The sequence below is a fragment of the Rattus norvegicus genome, chromosome 19, assembly GCF_036323735.1.
Source record: "Rattus norvegicus strain BN/NHsdMcwi chromosome 19, GRCr8, whole genome shotgun sequence".
Lineage (NCBI taxonomy): Eukaryota > Metazoa > Chordata > Mammalia > Rodentia > Muridae > Rattus > Rattus norvegicus.
Genome location: NC_086037.1, coordinates 54976995 through 54994574, shown reverse-complemented (window position 1 = coordinate 54994574; position 17580 = coordinate 54976995). Strand labels below are relative to the sequence as shown.

The 17580-nt window shown below is 48.3% G+C and overlaps 1 protein-coding gene and 1 long non-coding RNA gene across 3 annotated transcripts; one reads left to right on the top strand and one right to left on the bottom strand.

Moving 5' to 3' along the window:
- Positions 1–488: 488 nt before the first annotated feature.
- On the bottom strand, positions 489–12276 carry Tle7 (TLE family member 7). Of its 2 annotated transcripts, XM_003751880.6 has the most exons (10): positions 12109–12276; positions 3413–3522; positions 3279–3301; positions 3063–3121; positions 2515–2727; positions 2183–2424; positions 1850–1991; positions 1552–1705; positions 1131–1204; positions 489–843 (listed from the first exon to the last, which is right to left on the bottom strand). In XM_003751880.6, exons 1-10 carry the CDS (start codon positions 12274–12276, stop codon positions 739–741), a joined length of 1290 nt encoding a protein of 429 aa, XP_003751928.1. In that variant the 3' UTR covers positions 489–738. The 2 variants fall into 2 exon arrangements, with proteins under 2 accessions (XP_003751928.1, XP_017456929.1); XM_017601440.3 differs by lacking the exon at positions 12109–12276 and having other exon boundaries at positions 3413–4288.
- A 413-nt stretch (positions 12277–12689) lies between these two features.
- On the top strand, positions 12690–15527 carry LOC120098624 (uncharacterized). Its single transcript, XR_005497020.2, has 3 exons — positions 12690–12824; positions 13010–13412; positions 15398–15527. It is a non-coding gene; the product is annotated as an uncharacterized LOC120098624 (long non-coding RNA).
- Positions 15528–17580: the final 2053 nt, after the last annotated feature.

The following is a 17580-nucleotide window of genomic DNA, read 5'->3' as shown; positions in this document are numbered from 1 at the left end:
CAAGGTTTATGTAGACTCAGAGCTTCACTGTGTCAATGGACAAAGATCAAAGTGAAGGTCATGGGTTCATAGGATCGGTCCTCACTCAGTCCCTCCCACTATAGAAGAAGGAGGAAGGATGCCACTGTGTTATCTATCATCTATCTATCGATCTATCATCTATCTATCTATCTATCTATCCATCTATCTATCTATAATTGATCTATTTATCTACCATCTGTCTATCAATCTATCATCTATCATCTATCTCCATCATTATCACCACCACCACCACCACCACCATCATCATCATCATTATCATCATCATCATCAGCATCATCATGAAATGGATGAGATGTGACCACTCAGCTTCCCAGTTTCCCATCTCCCCGCCACGCTTCTGCTACTATGACTTCCTTATCCCACCAGAACTGTAATCCAAAAATAAACCCTTTCTTCTCTAAGTTGCTTTTTGTCATTACTATAACAACTTCATACAGACGGTATTCTGAGTTTTCCTCTATTTTATTAATTCCAAAGCCGTATCTCATAAAGTTACCTGCCAGACACAGAAATCAGTGATAGGGGGTGAAACGAAAAGAAAAGCCCCCCAAGCCGTATGACCAAAGCCTGAGAGTGCAGCCAGCCAGCCATCAAGGCTCAAGTAGAGGGAGGCAGGTGTGGAAGATGTCCGGTAGTGTGAGCTCACACGGTCTGATCTTCCTGGTTCTTCACTGACAAGACCGCAGCCCACAGCCTTCAATATAAGAGCTGATATACTGTGGCACTCTCCTTGGAACCCGTGACCAGATACCGGTTATCAGAGGACACGTCACAGCACAGAATGTCATAGCATTCCTCTGCCTAGAAAGAGAGGAAGACATCACGGAGGGGTGGGCCACCAAGCCAGACATGAGGACCTCATGGTCCAAGGTTTACGTAGACCCAGGGTTTCACTGTGTCAGGAGCGAAGCTCAAAGTGAAGACCATGGGTTCACAGGACCAGCCCTCAACCCCTCCTACTACAGAAAGCCATCTCACTGGTATTTTCCAGTTCTTTCTGAGACCCATCAAGTAGAGATCTGGGGCCACAAACTCTGAGTGTTTCAGTGCATACACCCTCAGTGCCCCCTGACTCCCCACCTCTGTACCTGGAAAAGCCTTCTTAGAGAGGGTGCAGCTAAGCAGTGAATCATCTCATCCAGGGTGGCCATGAAATATGTCCCTGGCAAGAGAAAGAATGGGGGTGGGGCTCATAGACTGAGCCTCTGTTCTAGTTCCAGCTGTCCTCAAGTAGACTGGAGCGGTAGGGGGGAGAGCAACTATCTTCTCTTTCCCTGCCTTATAAGAACCAGACACATGGCCCAAGCCACCCCTTCCTCTGCTGCCACCCTCCTTCCATACCCAGGACATGGTGAGTTATTATTGAACAAGAGGCCCATGAGATGGAACTCCTGAAGCATCTGTCTCCCTGTACCCTCCTGCTTCTTTCTATATGGGAAGCCCCTGTGAGGGAGGCATGAGCGAGAAGGGAGATAGGGACCCACGGCCGTCACCTGGCGTCTAACTCACCGCAGGAGGCGAACTTGAGGTTGTGATGTTGTGTGTATCTCTGGACAACAGCTTTATACTTCTCCTCCCGGTGAGCATGCAGGATGACGATGTCGCTCATCTTCAAGCCAGCTAGCACCCATTCCTCACTGGGGTCGTGGGTAATGCTAAGGATCTGTGGGAAGATTTGGGTCAGCATTCAAGAATGCCAGTGCCACAACTCAAGGCCCTGCCTGAAATTCACACTCACCAGCCCTCACCCGTATCCAAACCCCCGCCCTTGGGTCAAGCTTTGTCCTGAAGGCACCCGAGCAGGCACCTCATGGCATAAGTTGTGTTGCTGCAGCTTCTGGTAGCTCCTCAGGTCCCAGGAATATAGGGTGGTGTCTTCACCACCTGTCCAGAACTTAAAGCCTGTGATGTCCACACAGCGGGAACCGTAGGGAGGGACTTCATGTTTCCTGGTGGGAAAATGACTCAGAGGTCTTCAGAAACTTTTTGCCCTTAACCTCAAAATTACAGGGTTAGGGAAGCCCCTGGATGCACCTTTCAGGCTGCTTGGCATAGTCCTACTGCCAAGAAGGGAAAGTGGGGTCACTTGTTCAAGCCTTTTCCCAAGAGAGACCTGATTGACTCTGGGGAGAAATCCTACCTGATCAAGATTTGGTTCTGCACATCCCAAATCTCCACGAATCCTTTGAAGGAAGCCAAGCAGATGTGAGCATCAGAGGAAAGAGCCAAGGAGTAACATATGGGGCCCGTGGAGGCCATCTGAGCCCTGATCTGGGGGGTGGGCGCCAGGTCCCAAAGAGTCAGAGCCCTGGCCATTCCCCCTGTGATGAGACTCTGCTCATCGGGGAACAGCTTGCAGGCGAGGACACGATTCCGAGGGTCCTGGGGGAAGAACACATTCGGTCAATACACTCGGCAGTGCTGGGGGTCGAGGCCCTGGCTGACCTCTCTAACCCTGATAGAGCCCCTCACCTGAAAGTCCAGCTGGGCCTGAGGTGCCCTGTCGGAGGCATGCAGCGCATCTTCATCCCACACCCTGATGTAGCCAGTGCCACACGTGTATACATGGCGGGGAGCGCTGCTGATAGCAATGGCGTTGACTCGCTTCCCATGGCGGAGCGTGCCAACCCTCCAGGAACCACGTGGGCACTTCCGCTTGACCACTGCCTCATCTGGAATGGGAGGCTGGAGAAAGGACAGGACAGGTCCACCAAGGGGGAAGCCTGCTGTGTCCCTTATCCCCAAGTTTCTAAGCTTTCTCATGAGAGTTTGGCTCAGGGACTCCCCTTCCCCCCAAGTCACACCTCCTGTAGAAATAACACTGTGGGCTAAAGGGCCTACTTATCAGAACACCTCATTAAGAAGGTGGCATACCAGATTGCTACTACCTAAGGGAAAGGGAAGAGGTGTGCAAACACACCACTTCTCCATTCAAGGATGGGTTGGAAAGAGGGATGATGCCTGGGTATTGAAAACACTGTATTAAGGTACTTACAATGACTTTGTATTAAGGTACTTACAATGGCTTTGAGGAATGACCAGACTTCTCTGTTGGGCAAGGATGAAGAAGAGAACTGGCCTGCAGAGAAACAGTCACATCCACCTCTCATGGACAGGGTATCACAGTAACAGAGATACAAACTCCCGTAACGCCAAACCGGGTACCTCATCCTCCATCTTGGATCCATCCTGGGCCACTCCCCCTCCCCACCCACACTGTCATAGCCAGAACTTACCAGTCGCATCTCCCAGTTGAAAGCTATGACAGAAGGGAAGAGAGGGAAGAGGGTGTGAGGTGCAGAGCTTGTCGCCTGGCCCTCTTTGCCCAGGACGGTCCATCACTGCCCAGCCTTGCTCGCTGCAGCCTTACCTTGAGCTGGCTCCTCCTTCTGGTTCGGCCTCTGAAAACCACATGGGCTGGAGCCCAGATGCGTCCTGGGCCTGAGGGTCCCACTGCTGCTGGGTCATACTGTGCATCTCCTGACAAACAGGGCCACGCTGTATTGAGGGACATGGGGGCAGCTGGAGCATTCCCTGTGCACTGTCCATTTGGTGTTGCTCTTGTTGCCCATGATGAGGAAAAATACCAGAGCTTTCTGGCATCTTCTGTATCTCCTCTGTTTCATCATAAATTCTGAGTGTCCTGAATGAGTCCTCTTTCTCTTCACTCATGTTCTTGGGTCAATCAAGTTAATGAACCATCTGGCTCTAGGGACCCAGCAAACAGATCCTGGGTTCCCAAGTCATCCTGATCTCCTGTACTACGGAAGAGAACAGAAAAGGGCTGGGACAGGAGCTCTGTTGGTAAACGCTTGTTGCACAAGCAGAAGAATCTGAGTGCAGATTCCCAGGCGGCCATGTGAGAAGCCAATCATGTATCTGTCATCCTAGTGCCGGGAAGTTGGAGACAGGGTCCCTGGGGCTTGTTGGCCAGCCACTCTGAACTACTAAGCTCTGGGTTTAATGAGAGACCCTGCCTCAAAAGAAGCAAGGATAAGGCAAGGGCCCAGGGAGATGCCTCCACTAGTCAGATGGCCTGACTTCAATCCTCAAGCCTGTGTAAAAATCCAGATGTGGTGGCACATGTCTATAATCTCAGCACTTCTCCAACAAGATGGAAAGAGGGAGCAGAACTGTTCAGAAGCCTGAAGACAGCTGCCCTGGAGTACGCAGCTTAGCAATAGACACAGAGAAACCCTGTCTCAAAATAAGACAGGAGAAGAGGACCAGCCGAGAAGCTGCCCTCTGGCCTCCTCTTGTGCTGTGTAGCATGTGCACACTCACGTTCACATGCACATTCATGCACATGCACTCACCCCACAAGCAATTTCAAAAGAGGCTGAGTACAGTTGAGGAAGACAGTGGATATCAACCTCTGGCCCACACACACATGCACACACAGGTACCCACACATATCTACACAGAAGAGCGCACACACACACACAGGTGCTCACCCATATCCACATAGAGGAACAAGACACACAGACACGCATGCACACACACACACACACATGCACACACACACACACACATACACATGCATACACAAGTGCCCATGCATATCCACACAGAGGAACACACACACACACACACACACACACACATATTCACACACAGAACAGAGGCAAAAAATCAGATATATTGCACAAAGTCTATTCCGAATATTCTGAGAACACCTCTTTTAATGTAGAGCCTCAAAACATTGCCAACCAACTTTTGCAGAAACTGACTGTGCTTCTGCATAGACAAAATCAAACTCACCCTTTAATTTGGACACACCCATTTCAAATGTGGTTCATCCCCAACATTACCCAAACCCTGAGGCAACAGACAATCCACATGCAGGCCATGGGGTGTCTCACCCACGACAGGAGACAGTGTGGAGGAGCTTGGTACCATGGACTCAAACATAAGACACTGTCTGGTGAGACAGGATGTAGATGTTGAAAACCTGGCCTGCCCGTAATTGACATTTGCTGTACCCTGAGATAATTCTAAGATGGGAATGGAGTCACCCTGAAGGCTGTGGAACATTGTAGAAGGCTAGCAGCAAATGATACATGGAAGAAAGTACACTGAACTGCAGCCTGTTCCGGAGAATCAGTGAATTTAAGACAAGCCAGTGCCCTATTTAGAAAGATTCCACTCCAACCTACCCAACAGCTAATCCTAGAAATGTCCCTGGGAAACTCCACGTTTTCTTTCTTTCTTTTTTGTTTTTAAAGATTTATTTATTTATTTGTTTGTTTGTTTGTTTGTTTGTTTACATGAGCACACTGTAGCTGTCTTCAGACACACCAGAAGAGGGCATCAGATCTCATTACAGATGGCTATAACCCATCAGGTGGTTGCTGGGAATTGAACTCAGGACCTCTGGAAGAGCAGTCAGTGCTCTTAACCACAGAGCCATCTCAGTGCCATGTTTTCTGTTAAGAGAACTTAAGAGAAACCTCAGGGACATGGGTAGCCATGGAGAGGGAATCTTCCATTCAGAACAATGGTTTTGTCAGCCAGGTTCAATCTATGTCTCTCATAGACGCCTCCTAGCAGGGCTTTAACAGAAACCCAGCAGTCTGCCAATGGTTAGTTGTATATTTGGCCCTAAACTAAATGTTTCACATAGATCCTTGCCACCATATGGTCTATGTTTATGGTTGGTTGATTGCTGTTTTAGGGGCGTGCAGATCAAACCCAAGGCCTTCCCTACGCATGCTAGGAATTCACTTTATTACTGAACTCTGAGCCTTTCTGAACCATTTTATAGGTATTGTTCTGAGACAAAATCTCATCCTGTGGCCCAGGCTGGACTCAAACTTCTGACTATCCTCCTGCCTCAGCCTCTCGAGTGTTAGGGCACACACCACAGATTTAGAAAGTGAAGTGTAGAACAAGTGAGTTCCGGGTCCCAGGCCAAGTGGTTAGAAAACACAGAACAGCCTCATACTGTGTTCCCTCTGGCTCCCTTTCCTACCTCTCAACAGAAGCCGTACCCATAAGACCAAGGCTAACATCCCCTCCTTCACAAGGCTATCCTGTAGGCACAATTCGATATGTACAAAATGGTATATGTATACATTGGATCAAACCCCTAACAGCACAGATAAAGATTGGTGATGTAAGCTATAGCCCATCCCCACAGTGGAATAGTACACAGTAGTTTAAAAAAAAAAACACAAGGACACATTCATTGACATGAAACATTTCATAGTATTGGGGTGGGGGGTTACAAAGCTCAGAACAATGTTCAACATATATTAACTTTGCATAAAAAGGGTGGACATTTATTTTCATATATGTTCACACATGTACAACAGATTAAGAAGAATAGCTGTGTTTCCAATATAGAAATTGAAAAATAGGAACAAGGAATGGGAGGGGGGGTTAGTCACAACAAGACCTGATATTGCTTTTTCTTCCGGGGGAATGCTTCAGGCCACGTTAGAAACTGTTGAGCCAGGGCCAAATGGCTTTTCGTCTTCCCCAAATCATCCTCCTTGTGCTTTCTGGTTAGGTCATTTGTTCAGTTAACATATTTTCTCTGAGAGGCAACAGGCTTCCTTTAACTAGGGACATGGGGTGGGGTGAGGATGACTAGTTTCAGCCCTGGTGAGGGCAGGCAGAGGGGAACAGACCGTATGCACCTTAAGGATCCCTAATAAGTGAAGCCACACTTGCAAGTCCTCTTATGGAAGTTAACTAAAGCATAAAGACAATGAGACTCCTTAGTCAGGGCTTCTGAATTCAAGGTAACTAGGCTTTCACCATAAACATAAGACAAGGCTTTGAAGGAGACAAGTCACGGTTTCTCCTCTCTTCTCTCCCAGAGCAAGCAACCCTGCACTCAAAATACTCTTGGGAACTCACCTCAGAAGGTAAGTCAAAGCCTAGAGATTGAAAGTGAGAGAGTAAAGACCCAGATAGGCCTGGATCCATCCTTCCATGCCTGGGGAGTCAGGGTGGTGGGCTGCCCAACACCTTTGGTAAACACCGGCCTAACAAATACTGAAGCCCTGGGTGAGAACCCAGTGAGATGCTGCATTCTGAATGGCTGGTAAAAATCAGGGCGTGGCCACACTCGCACAGAGCTCTTGTGTTTTTGGGTGGAGAATGAGGCAGGGATCTCTCCACATATGTTCGGCAGAGAGAGTGAGAAACTTCAGGGGTGTATTCTGGGTTTCTGCTCACCCATAAGAGCCAGGATTTGGTCAAAAGGTACTTGCTTCCCCACCTCTAGGTGAATTTCTTTTGCTCCTAGTGTCAATCTTCAGCAAGCCAGCATTAAGGAGTTAGCAAAAGGGGGGTCCATCCCTCTCCTGCACCCTGGTTTGTATTTATGCCTGTCATCTTTTACCAGAGTTTCTGAAGTTAACCACCTTGAATTTCTGTGGCTGTCTTTCTAGAGGTTCTTAAATTTGAGCATCCTTCAGAGTCCTCTAGAGGTCTTGATCTCTCACATCCCAGAAATTCTCATACAAGAGGTCCAAAGCTAAGAATCTGTACTTCTCACTGGGTGTTTGGGGATGAAGATCGGGGCTTAGGAGAAATGGTTGTGGTGGCTGGAACGGTAGTGATACTGGAGATGCTGGAGGTTGTCAAGATGGGGATGATGGAGAAGATTGGTGATGTCAGGATGGGAGTAGTGGTAGAAATGGGGTTGGTAATGGGGATGGGATGGGGATGGTGATGGGAATGTGGCAGAAGTGGCAGTTGTAGATGGTGATGCAGTGGTGCTTGTAGATGGTGATGACGTTACTATGGTAACAGTAATGGTGATGGTAGTGGGAGTAATGGTTGCAAGACTAGTAGTAATGATAGTGATTAATGTTACTGTGCTAGTTTTTAGTGATGTGGTGGTGGTAATGGTGATATCAGTGGTGTTGTGGTGAGCATATTAATGTGAGGTGCTGCTGCTGTTGCTGGTGGCAGTGGTGGCGGTGGTGGCAGTGGCTGCGGTGGTGGCAGTGGCGGTGATGTTGGTGGTAGTGGTTAGAGAACCATGTTTGAGAAGCTCTGCACAACCCTTCTGCTCCCTGGTTCCTTCCCACAAAAGGACAGTTGCTGGTGGGTCTGGACACTCCTATCCTCCTGCCTCATTTGCCCCATGCCTGACCTCTCCCCTTACCAAACTTTCTACTCTGGCTTCTTTTCCATCCCTTGACTTTCTTCTATCGAAGCAAAAATCTTGCAATGGCTGCTGCTTAGAAGTATTTTACCTCCCATCTCCAAAATCCCATCCCTTCCTCTCCCTCCTCTTCTTGTCCCCAAGACTTTGGAAGTCTGGTGCTTAAGATACGAGTACATTCGCTCTCTTCTATTTGCTCAATGTTTCTGCCATCCCCGACCCACAGTTTTCTAAGCAGCATGTTCCCACCCTCGGGCTTTGGCTCCTGCTTGTCCCTTATCTTGGAATGAAGTTCCCTGGTCACTTGTATATCAAACAGATACATAGATGCTCCCATGCACTATGAGCCAAGTCTGTGCCAAGGACCTAAGACCGGACCAAAGGACCTGAGACCAGGAGTCCTTGAGGAACTCCTGCATAAAAGGGGAGACAGTGCCTGAGGTCACTACAGCCCTTGGAGGAAAAAACTTCTCAAAGGGGTCACTGGATTTTCCATGAAGTGGTTAACTGTTTATTGAAGCCTACTGTGTAACTACCCAGGAGGGAACTTCACATAAATCCCTGTCCTGACACAATCCATCTTTTCGTGAATATCTCTTTATTGGTTCTCACAGGGAATACATAGTGAGGGACACAGGGCCTGGGTTTTGTCCCTAATTTGGAACCACAAGAATTAAAGTGGGATCGGGGGATACAATCCCCGTTTCTTGTCTAAGACCAGAATACAAATCCAAGCCCAGATGACTATTTTTACTGTTGTAAGAAGTAATAAATAGGAGGGGTTTTTTTCCTATCAAATACTACAAAACTTGTGTTTAGGACAAGAAAATAAAATCTTTTTTCAGCTTGTTTTGTTTCTTTGAGACAGGGTCTCACTGTACAGCCCTGGTTGACGTGGCCATTCTTGAACTCAAGAGATCCACTTGCCTCTGTTTACTGAGTGTTTTGATTAAATATGGGTGCCCACCGTGCCTGGCTATAGTTGCATTTCTTATTAAAGGACATTGGAGTGATTCTCAACTTGTGAGACAAGGTCTTCCCGTGTAGCCTTGGTTGGTCCAGAACTCCCTAGTAGACCAAGCTGGCTTTGAACTCATAAAAATCCACTTGTCTTTGCCTTCCGAGTGCTGGAATTCAAGGTTCATCTCTACTACCCTCTAAGACTTTTATGCCAATGTTTTGATCACCCCCCCCCAAAAAAAAAAACTTGGTTAAAAACCTTTGTTTACACAAAGACCCTGCTGCATTCTCAAATTAAATAAACTGATTCTCTTCCCCTTTGTTTCCTTTGTACTGTTTAAAACTAGCCAGTCTCAGAGTACTGTGAGATCAAACCCTAGCCAACAGGGGAAAGATGCAATCACTTCCGCATTAGAATAAAAACTAATCGTGCTTCCTCTTTAAGGCTCTTGCTCTTCCAAGCATACCATCTTGATCAAGAGCAAAGATTTGCCTCGTTGAGGCACTTCCGTTGGACTGGCAATCTAGTTCTTGCCCCGTGAGCTATTTTTAACAATGTGTTTGGGTATTTTGGCTGCATATGTGCCTGTGTATCACATGTATACAGTGCCCAAAGGCCAGAAGAGGGCATCAGATCCTCTGAGACTGAAGTTATTAGATGGTTGCGAGCCCCCATATGGTTGATGGGAATCAAGCCTAAGTCCTGTGGAAGAAATCAGCCAGCGTCCTTAACTACTGAGCCATCTCTTCAGTCCTCCCCTCTCCTTACATACGACTTTCTATAATATTTGAAAGAGCTTTACTGAGTACTTCCGGGTTTGTGATAGTGAGCAGGTTCAGCTCCTTCTGGAGCCTCAGTTTCCTGACACATAAGCTTCCCCACAAGGTGGCTATAAGAGTGGGCTGGGACAGCGGATAGAGCATCATGCCCTCTCTGGAAATCCTCACCTCAAGGCTGCACTCGATGACCACAGGGGACCTCCCCAACACTGGCCTCTGTGTCTCAGAGTCCCCTAAGGATCACTGAGCCCCAAATGAACATTTATTTACTTGCCATCTGGCACCACTGTTGCTCTCACTGATCTCGGGGCTTTGTCCACGTCCCTCAATATCCACTAAAAGGCAAGCCAATTCCTACTACGGAAACAGAAGTTTGATGACATCTCCTCCAGTCTTAGGAAAGCTGTTTATTATTAGCTTTATTTTCAGATGGGGAAGCTGAGGTCCAACCTGGAAACACATGACGACAAAGATGTTCTAAAACTGGAAAATGATCGTAGTTGCTCAACGCTGTGACGTCACTGAATTGTACATTTTATAGAGTTAAAATGGTGGATTTTGGGTCATTATTTATGTGTAAGTTTCAAGGGATTAAAAAAAGCAATAAAGAGTTAAAGGCCTGAAAGTCCCAGTATCATGAGCCTTCTTTCTCTCCATCTGGTGAACTCTGGGTAGTTTACCCTGTGCTTTCTTACCTTTGCAAACCTAGGAGGGCTAGTCAGCTGTAGATGTCCCCTTCCAAGGGAATACAGTTAAATGAGGTACGTGGAGGCAAAGATGTGCCCCAGCTGGTGGGTCAACACCTAGGTGATACTAGAATCAAGAGCATTGACCTGCAGACCTTTATTTGAGACTGTGCTCTCTGGTGGGTAAGTGTGGAGCAGCTTAGATCTAATTTCCACCTATGAGGCCCTTGTCGTTCCTAGGTAGTTCACTAGAGAGCTACCCCCACCTCTTCTATCGCCCACTCCAGAAGCTTCTCTTTTAACAAAGTGCTCCAGAGAGAGTCAGCTAGACATCTGTTGATGAAAATGTATAAACGATAATATCCGCAGGTGCCAAACACTTCCTGTCTTCCTTATGCGGTGCAAACGCCTGCAGTTTCAAGTCCAAAGGGCAGAGGGCGGTAAAGAGTAGGCTGAGGTCACAGAATGGGGGGTGGGGAGGGTTAGGGAGACGCAAAAGAGAGGTGACTTTTGCTCTGAACAGTATACAGGAGGGTCGTTCCAGGAAGAAGGGACGACAATGGGCCAGGCCACTTTTCACTATTCGTCTCCTCAGTATTCATCTGGTCCTTTGATGTCACGGGGAATGTCCAACTCTCCAAGCCTTATCGGGTCTCCTTTTAGACAAGCGTGATGATGGCGGTCGCCTCACACAAGGCGCTGTCCTTACCCACCCCGAGACTGAACACTTGCATTCCGAATCCTACAATCCAGTTTCTGTCCAGAATTCTCCGTTTTCTTCCTAGGGAGCTTTGACCTAAGCCTTTGTCATTATCAGGGTCTTGGGGCGACATGCTTCACCACAGCTGCTCTCGTGAGCTCCTTTGACTGGGAGCTGGTTCGTCACTGGACTGCTTAGCCCTCTTTAAAGAGGATGTGGTGGGCTAACGGGAGCGCTCCCCTCTGCCACTCTTGCAGCCCTCTGGTCTCCACCATCTCTTCAGGCTCCCCTAGGAGACTCCGGGGGCATTTTCCCACCAACACCTCAGCCCCAGCTGCTGAGGTGGGGTCCTGGATCTGAGGCAGTTGGCGAAGGGCTTCTCCTCAGGTTCAGAACAGAGAAAGAGCCTTCGTGTGGCCGAGGAGACCAGGTGGCCTCACGCTGGTGACTTGGCGAGGACTTGTTTCCCGCCTTGCTGGAAGCGGCCAGGAGAGTTGCTCCACAAGATGCAGCAGGAGCCGGAGGACTCCTAATGGCTGCTTTGCCCTCCCTCCTCCCCATGCAAGGCACCCCCAGACCCGTATATAGCGCTCATGTCCCTGTCCCCTTGCACCAGATGCCAGCAGCAGGCCCAGACAGCCCTGCACGAGGCCCCCGAGAATGGCGGGATCTTGTGCAGCTGGGTGCATGAGGCTCGGGCCTGCGCTGGGAGGAGCCCTCGGAGGCCCACGCCCTGGTGACAAATGGGCGGCTCCAGCCCGCGTGAGGGAAAGACTGGAGGACACACAGGGGTCGACGGCGACAGATTAGTCTCTTACCGTGACTGGCTGCGAGTCTCTGGTGGGACCCGGAGGCCGCCACAGGAGACACTTGGCGCAGTGTGCAGTTGAGGGAGGCTTCCTGGAGGCTGGGCTTGGACGGTGGGTGGGTGGGATTTCCGCGGCCGATAGGGGGTGGGAGCCACACCTCAAGAACATGGCAGCCATTTGAAGACCCGCCCTGCTATGGTAGATGAAACTGGAGCAGGAAGGAGGCAGACGAAAGAGTAGGCCGATGACTCCCGCCTACCCAACTGGTTCAGGCCTTAGCAGGGAGCCCCCAGGAGGCCTGGAAGGTGCTTCACCTGAGCTGTAGTGTGTGGAACTAAAGGAAACTGGGACCTTGCCCAACCCTATGGCTGCGTGCTTATCCCTGAAAAGGCCAAGATCAGCTCATCTCCGGTTGTCCGATTCTTGACTAAGCGGAAGGGGCTGGCAGGCATTCTGGAATAGAACGGAATGCTCCTCAGTTCCTGGTCAGGCAGGACAACAACAGACAAAAGTGGGAAAGTGGTCTGGAGGGTGCCGGGATTTCCGAGGCAGAGAGGCCGAAGAGAGTCTTCTCAGAAACCCCTCTCAGACTCAGGTATGCCCAGGTGTTTTCTGAGGGTACGCGACGGGTTTTGGAGGGTACCCTCCACTCCTGAGACAGATGTACCGATCCAGACTGAAGGAAAAAGATTGTAACCGGTGCCCATCTGGGCCTAGAGCTCCAGGTGAGAAATGTTACAGTGTAGAAAAAAATAGTCTTTGGGGCTGAGGCTCCTCCTCTGTCACTCTAAGGCACAAGGCTTGGGCAGCGGTGCCTGGGTTACTCTGTCTGGGGATGAGGCTTAAAGGCTTGAGGTTTGGCAGGTGTCAAATAGCTTTCTTCGCCTGCGGGTCTTTGGGGTCTGAGCAGAGAGACAAGTCCTGGACGGTAACAGTCCTACAGAGACGGAGAAAACACCACTGACTGCCAAAACACAGCCTTCCAGAGGCCCTGGATCAGCCACTTCCTCATCTTCGCCAAGACTCTGAGCCAGCGTTTACACAAGTTCCCACTGGTGACAGATCTGGAACATTAGACCTTCTGATTTCAATGCCCTTGGACTTGTGCCTCAATACTACATCTTCATTGAGGGAACAGGAAGTAGAGCATCCCAGACAGCAACAGCTTACTGTGGGCTAAGACGGGTGGAACAGACCCTGACCATCTGTTGTGAGGCAGAATGTTTCCTGTGGACTCAGCTCTGCTTCTGCCTTTGGGGTGTTCAGACACTGTCTAACACCAGGCCCAAGAGAAAGGAACAAAGTTTGCTCGGGTGAGTGGGTTTGCAGGAGGTTGGGGGAGATGGGAGGAGAAAGAAGCCGTCTCCAAGAGGTTTTCAGTGTTACCGTACTCTTTATTCAGGGCTGATAGTAGCTATATAAACCTTGTGGAGTGGGTAGGAGTTTTTGAGGTGAGTGTACATTATTGACTTGTGCTGGGTGCTGAGAATTCTTCCTTTGCATGAATAGGATTCCAGGTGATGCTGGAAAAGTTGTTGTAGGGAGAGAGGAAGTCAAACCTGTAATTTGGCCATCAGGGCTACGTGACTACCTCAACAGTTGTGAAGGGGGGGGGGGGGTCATAGGGCTACATGCCCCAGGGTGTGTAGGCCCAGAACAAGGACAGCGTGATCCTTATTCCTCAAGATGAGATTCTCAGGCTTTGGACATGCCTTGACCTTACTCTTGCTCCTGACCTGCTTCTCTCCAATCCCCAGTCACAATTGTCCCACAGTTACCTGAGGAGATGAAGCACACACCAGATAGGGGGCCCAAGGTAACCCAAAGTATGAATACCACCAAAGTTCAACCTGGTGAGCCAGTGAGTTTTATTGGGGTTAGTTACAGAAATATGGGTGAAGAGTTACTTACAGGAGCAGAAATAACTCAGAGACAGCTGCATCACCAAAGCACACACCAGTATCCATCACAGCTCATAAAGCTGGGAACCTTGGGGCACAGTGTACAACTGCAGGCAGGTTAAAGTGTCCTTTCCAGGTACCTCTGTTGTTCTTAGCCTCTTCCAGACAACTTAGTTCTGCTTCTTCCAGACAACTAGTCTGGTCTCAGAACCTTCTTTGCAGCTCAGTTTCCTTCTATCTAAAGGGGACTCTCGGCTATTATTGCTTTCTCTGGCAGAAGAGGCCTAGTGAATCTGCTCAGTTTTAGGGACTTCCTAAATGTACTTTGACTTGTTGACCTTCCTGTTTAAGGAGCTTCTTGCAAAATCTGACTTCTTCCCTGCCTGGCATTACAGACAAGTGAGCCATTGATTTGCTGTGTGACAAGAGCATGTCCCATACATCCCTGCACCTCAGTTTCTCTATAAGTAAACTAGGGACTTGGACCCAATGGCTAGGGACTTCTCTGGGTCCCGTACATTATGGTTTGAAACTACTTAGACAGCACCACATGTAGCCAAGAGAAGGAATGGGTTTTTCTCCTTTCTCTCTCCAAGAGGGGGTAAGACTTACCTCTATCTATGCTTAGCTCCCAGAAGCCCCAGGAAAGGGTCAATTTATGCAATAGGATCTCTGGGGTCCACTGAGGTCCTACACATGTCACCAGCTTACAAGGATGGCTTCTTTGAAGTGCTCAGTGCTGTACTCCTGGCCAATACTGATGACTGAAGTTCTAAGAGCAGAATAGGCTTGCTTTGGGGCTATGATGTGTTTTATGGGTGCATTAATGTATGCCTCTGAGAGTCTGTGGGAGAGGGATCTGAGGAGGACATTGTCGATGGCAGAGTTTGTATGCACACCTCTATATCATTAGGAGAGACTTGGATGCTTGACTTTGCACGAGTGCACACGTATGTGTGTGTACATACACATCTGTGTGCATGCACAACTGGCATAACAGATAATCGGTCTTCACTCCACACTTGGGAAGTAGATCCTACCACCACCCCATTTTGCACATGTTAAAATGAGAGCCTGAAGACAGGGAGACACTTCTCTAACCTCAGCTGTGTACAAAGAAATTAGATGTCCAAAAGTTAAGATATAGGTCAAACAATGCTTTTGTGGGTTTTTTTTTAAGTTTTTCCCTAATTGTCCTCTGACTCTCTTGGGGGATAAATTCTACAACTGTCTAGAACCAGTTGGAACTCAATCTTTTCACAGTCCTACACACTTGAAGCTAACATGGAGAGTGGTTCCACATAGTCTGCCCAGTTTAGACAATGCCTACATGATGGCAGCCCCTGGTGACAACCACCAACCTGCTATCTAGAACAGCCTTTGATCTTCCCTTACAGCTGAGTAATGGTGTTTACTGGTGTTTATGCTCCTACAACCATGTCTTTCTGCTGAATCGCCCCTACTCCTTGCTTCTGTCAGAATATTTGTCTACGTGCCTACTCCAGAATTAAAAAGATGCTAACAGTGGTTCTGAGAAATTATCTTACAAATAAGAAACCAATGCAGTTCCTATCTTTGCCACCATCAGACAGGGCTCAAATCACACTATGGGATGTAAAAGGTATTGTTTCCTGTGTGCTAGGAGGTATCTTTATTACCTTTCCTTGGATTGACTCCCTTACAACTTTTCTGCTACAGCCCCATACCGTCCTTAGTGGGGACATATAAAGACTGGTAAATTGCCTGAGTTGTGCTGGGATCCCAGTGGCTGGGGACTCATTTAGAACATATCCTCTAGCTCTCACCTATTTGGACATGGTGCAGAAGAGGCCCTGGGACGCAAGAGAGCAAAGCAACATCCAAATAAGTCACAGGGCCAGGAATCCAGGGAAGGCCCTCAGTGCTGGGGACAGATGATCCTCCCACAGCCCCTATTTGTCCAGTCCACATTGGAGAATCCAGGTGATTCTGTTAGAGGCCAGTCATGAACTATTAGTGGCCTCCCAAAGAACGGACAACTCATCCGGGGTCAGTGTAACAATGATGAACTATGGCTCCTCCAGAGGGGAGATTCTTTGGTTGCTGTATGAGTGGGGGGAAGCTACCATCTGGCTTGAGCCTGGGGTCAAGATATGTGGTAGATAATCAAACAGGGCTGGGGCAGAAGAGAGAGTCTTGACTAGGGACCATGGACAAGGCTTAGAGCTGGGATATTCAATATTGTAGAGAAATTGTTGGGGGTGACATAAAGAATTGTCTGGGGGTAGGGGATGGGGTCTGAAGTTCTCTGTCTGAAAGCAATGTGGCTAAGAAACAGATTGGGTTTCCTCTCCTAAGCTGGGCTCTGGGCCATAAGAGGCCAAGGGAACTTAGACTCTATCCTGTCCAGATGCCTGTCCAGCAAGGCACAAGGGACATTTCTCAAGACCCTCAGGTTTCTCCAGTAGCTGGCAGGAAGAGAAATCCTCGAGACACTCCTAGAGTCTCTGGAACTCTTCACAGTAGTATTTGGTACACCCCGACCCCAGGCAGGGGTCACATGTGGATTCACACACCTGCTCCACTCCAGTGACTGCACATTCTGCTCATTGTCCAAATTTGTAGCACCAGGCTGTTTTGCTCCTGACCTCCCTACTCTGTTTAAGTAAGCTACCAATGACACAGGCCACACAATTTCTTAACATCGGGTTTAGTCATTTGAATGAAAAGACCCCCATATATGCATGCTTAGTCTCCAGTTGGGTGAACCATGTGAGAAAGATTAGATGTGACCTTGTTGGAGGAAGTGTGACACTGCAAGGAGTGGGAGCTTTGAGGTTTCAGAAGCCCATTCCAGGCCCAGTGTCTCAATCAGGACACAAAGCTCTCAGTTACTTGTCTAGCACCATGCCTGCCTATATGCTGCCACATTCCCCACCATAACTAACCATCTAAAACTGTAATTAAGCCCTCAATTAAATGCTAAAGAGAGTAAATAATATGAGTTGCCTTGCTTATGGTGTCACTTCACAGCAATAGAACAGTAACTAAGAATGTAATATGAATTCCTTTGGAAAGATCCACACCCAAACAAGGGAATGTGTTAGGAATGCTGTCTGCCCTCACTTCGTGCTATACAAACATGGCAGGTGTCCTAGTATACTTATTAACGTGGCTTTTCTTTCTACATCACTGCCAACATAGACTTTGTCTGAGACATATGCAACCTGCACAGTAGATGTTGCATAGACTGTCAGTTCTTCCCCAGGGTAATTTTATAAAGTTCATGCTTCTTGTGCTGTGTGAACAAGAAATGCTAGGGCTAAGCTTCCTCATTAAAAATCCAAGATCATAGACATCTGGGTATTGCTTTTCCCACTGCTCTCTTCCCTATAAAGAACTGTTCCTGAGTACCCAAAACCTGCTAGGCTATATTCTATCTCAGCTCAGTGAAGTCAGATCTGCATTTGTACCTAAAAACATAAAAAATAAGCCAAACCATTTCACCTCAGTCTATTTTGAATGTCACCTTTATTTTCTTATAACCCTATGTCTAGATTAAGGAGCAACTATCACACTAGAACTTGATTCCCCAACCCCA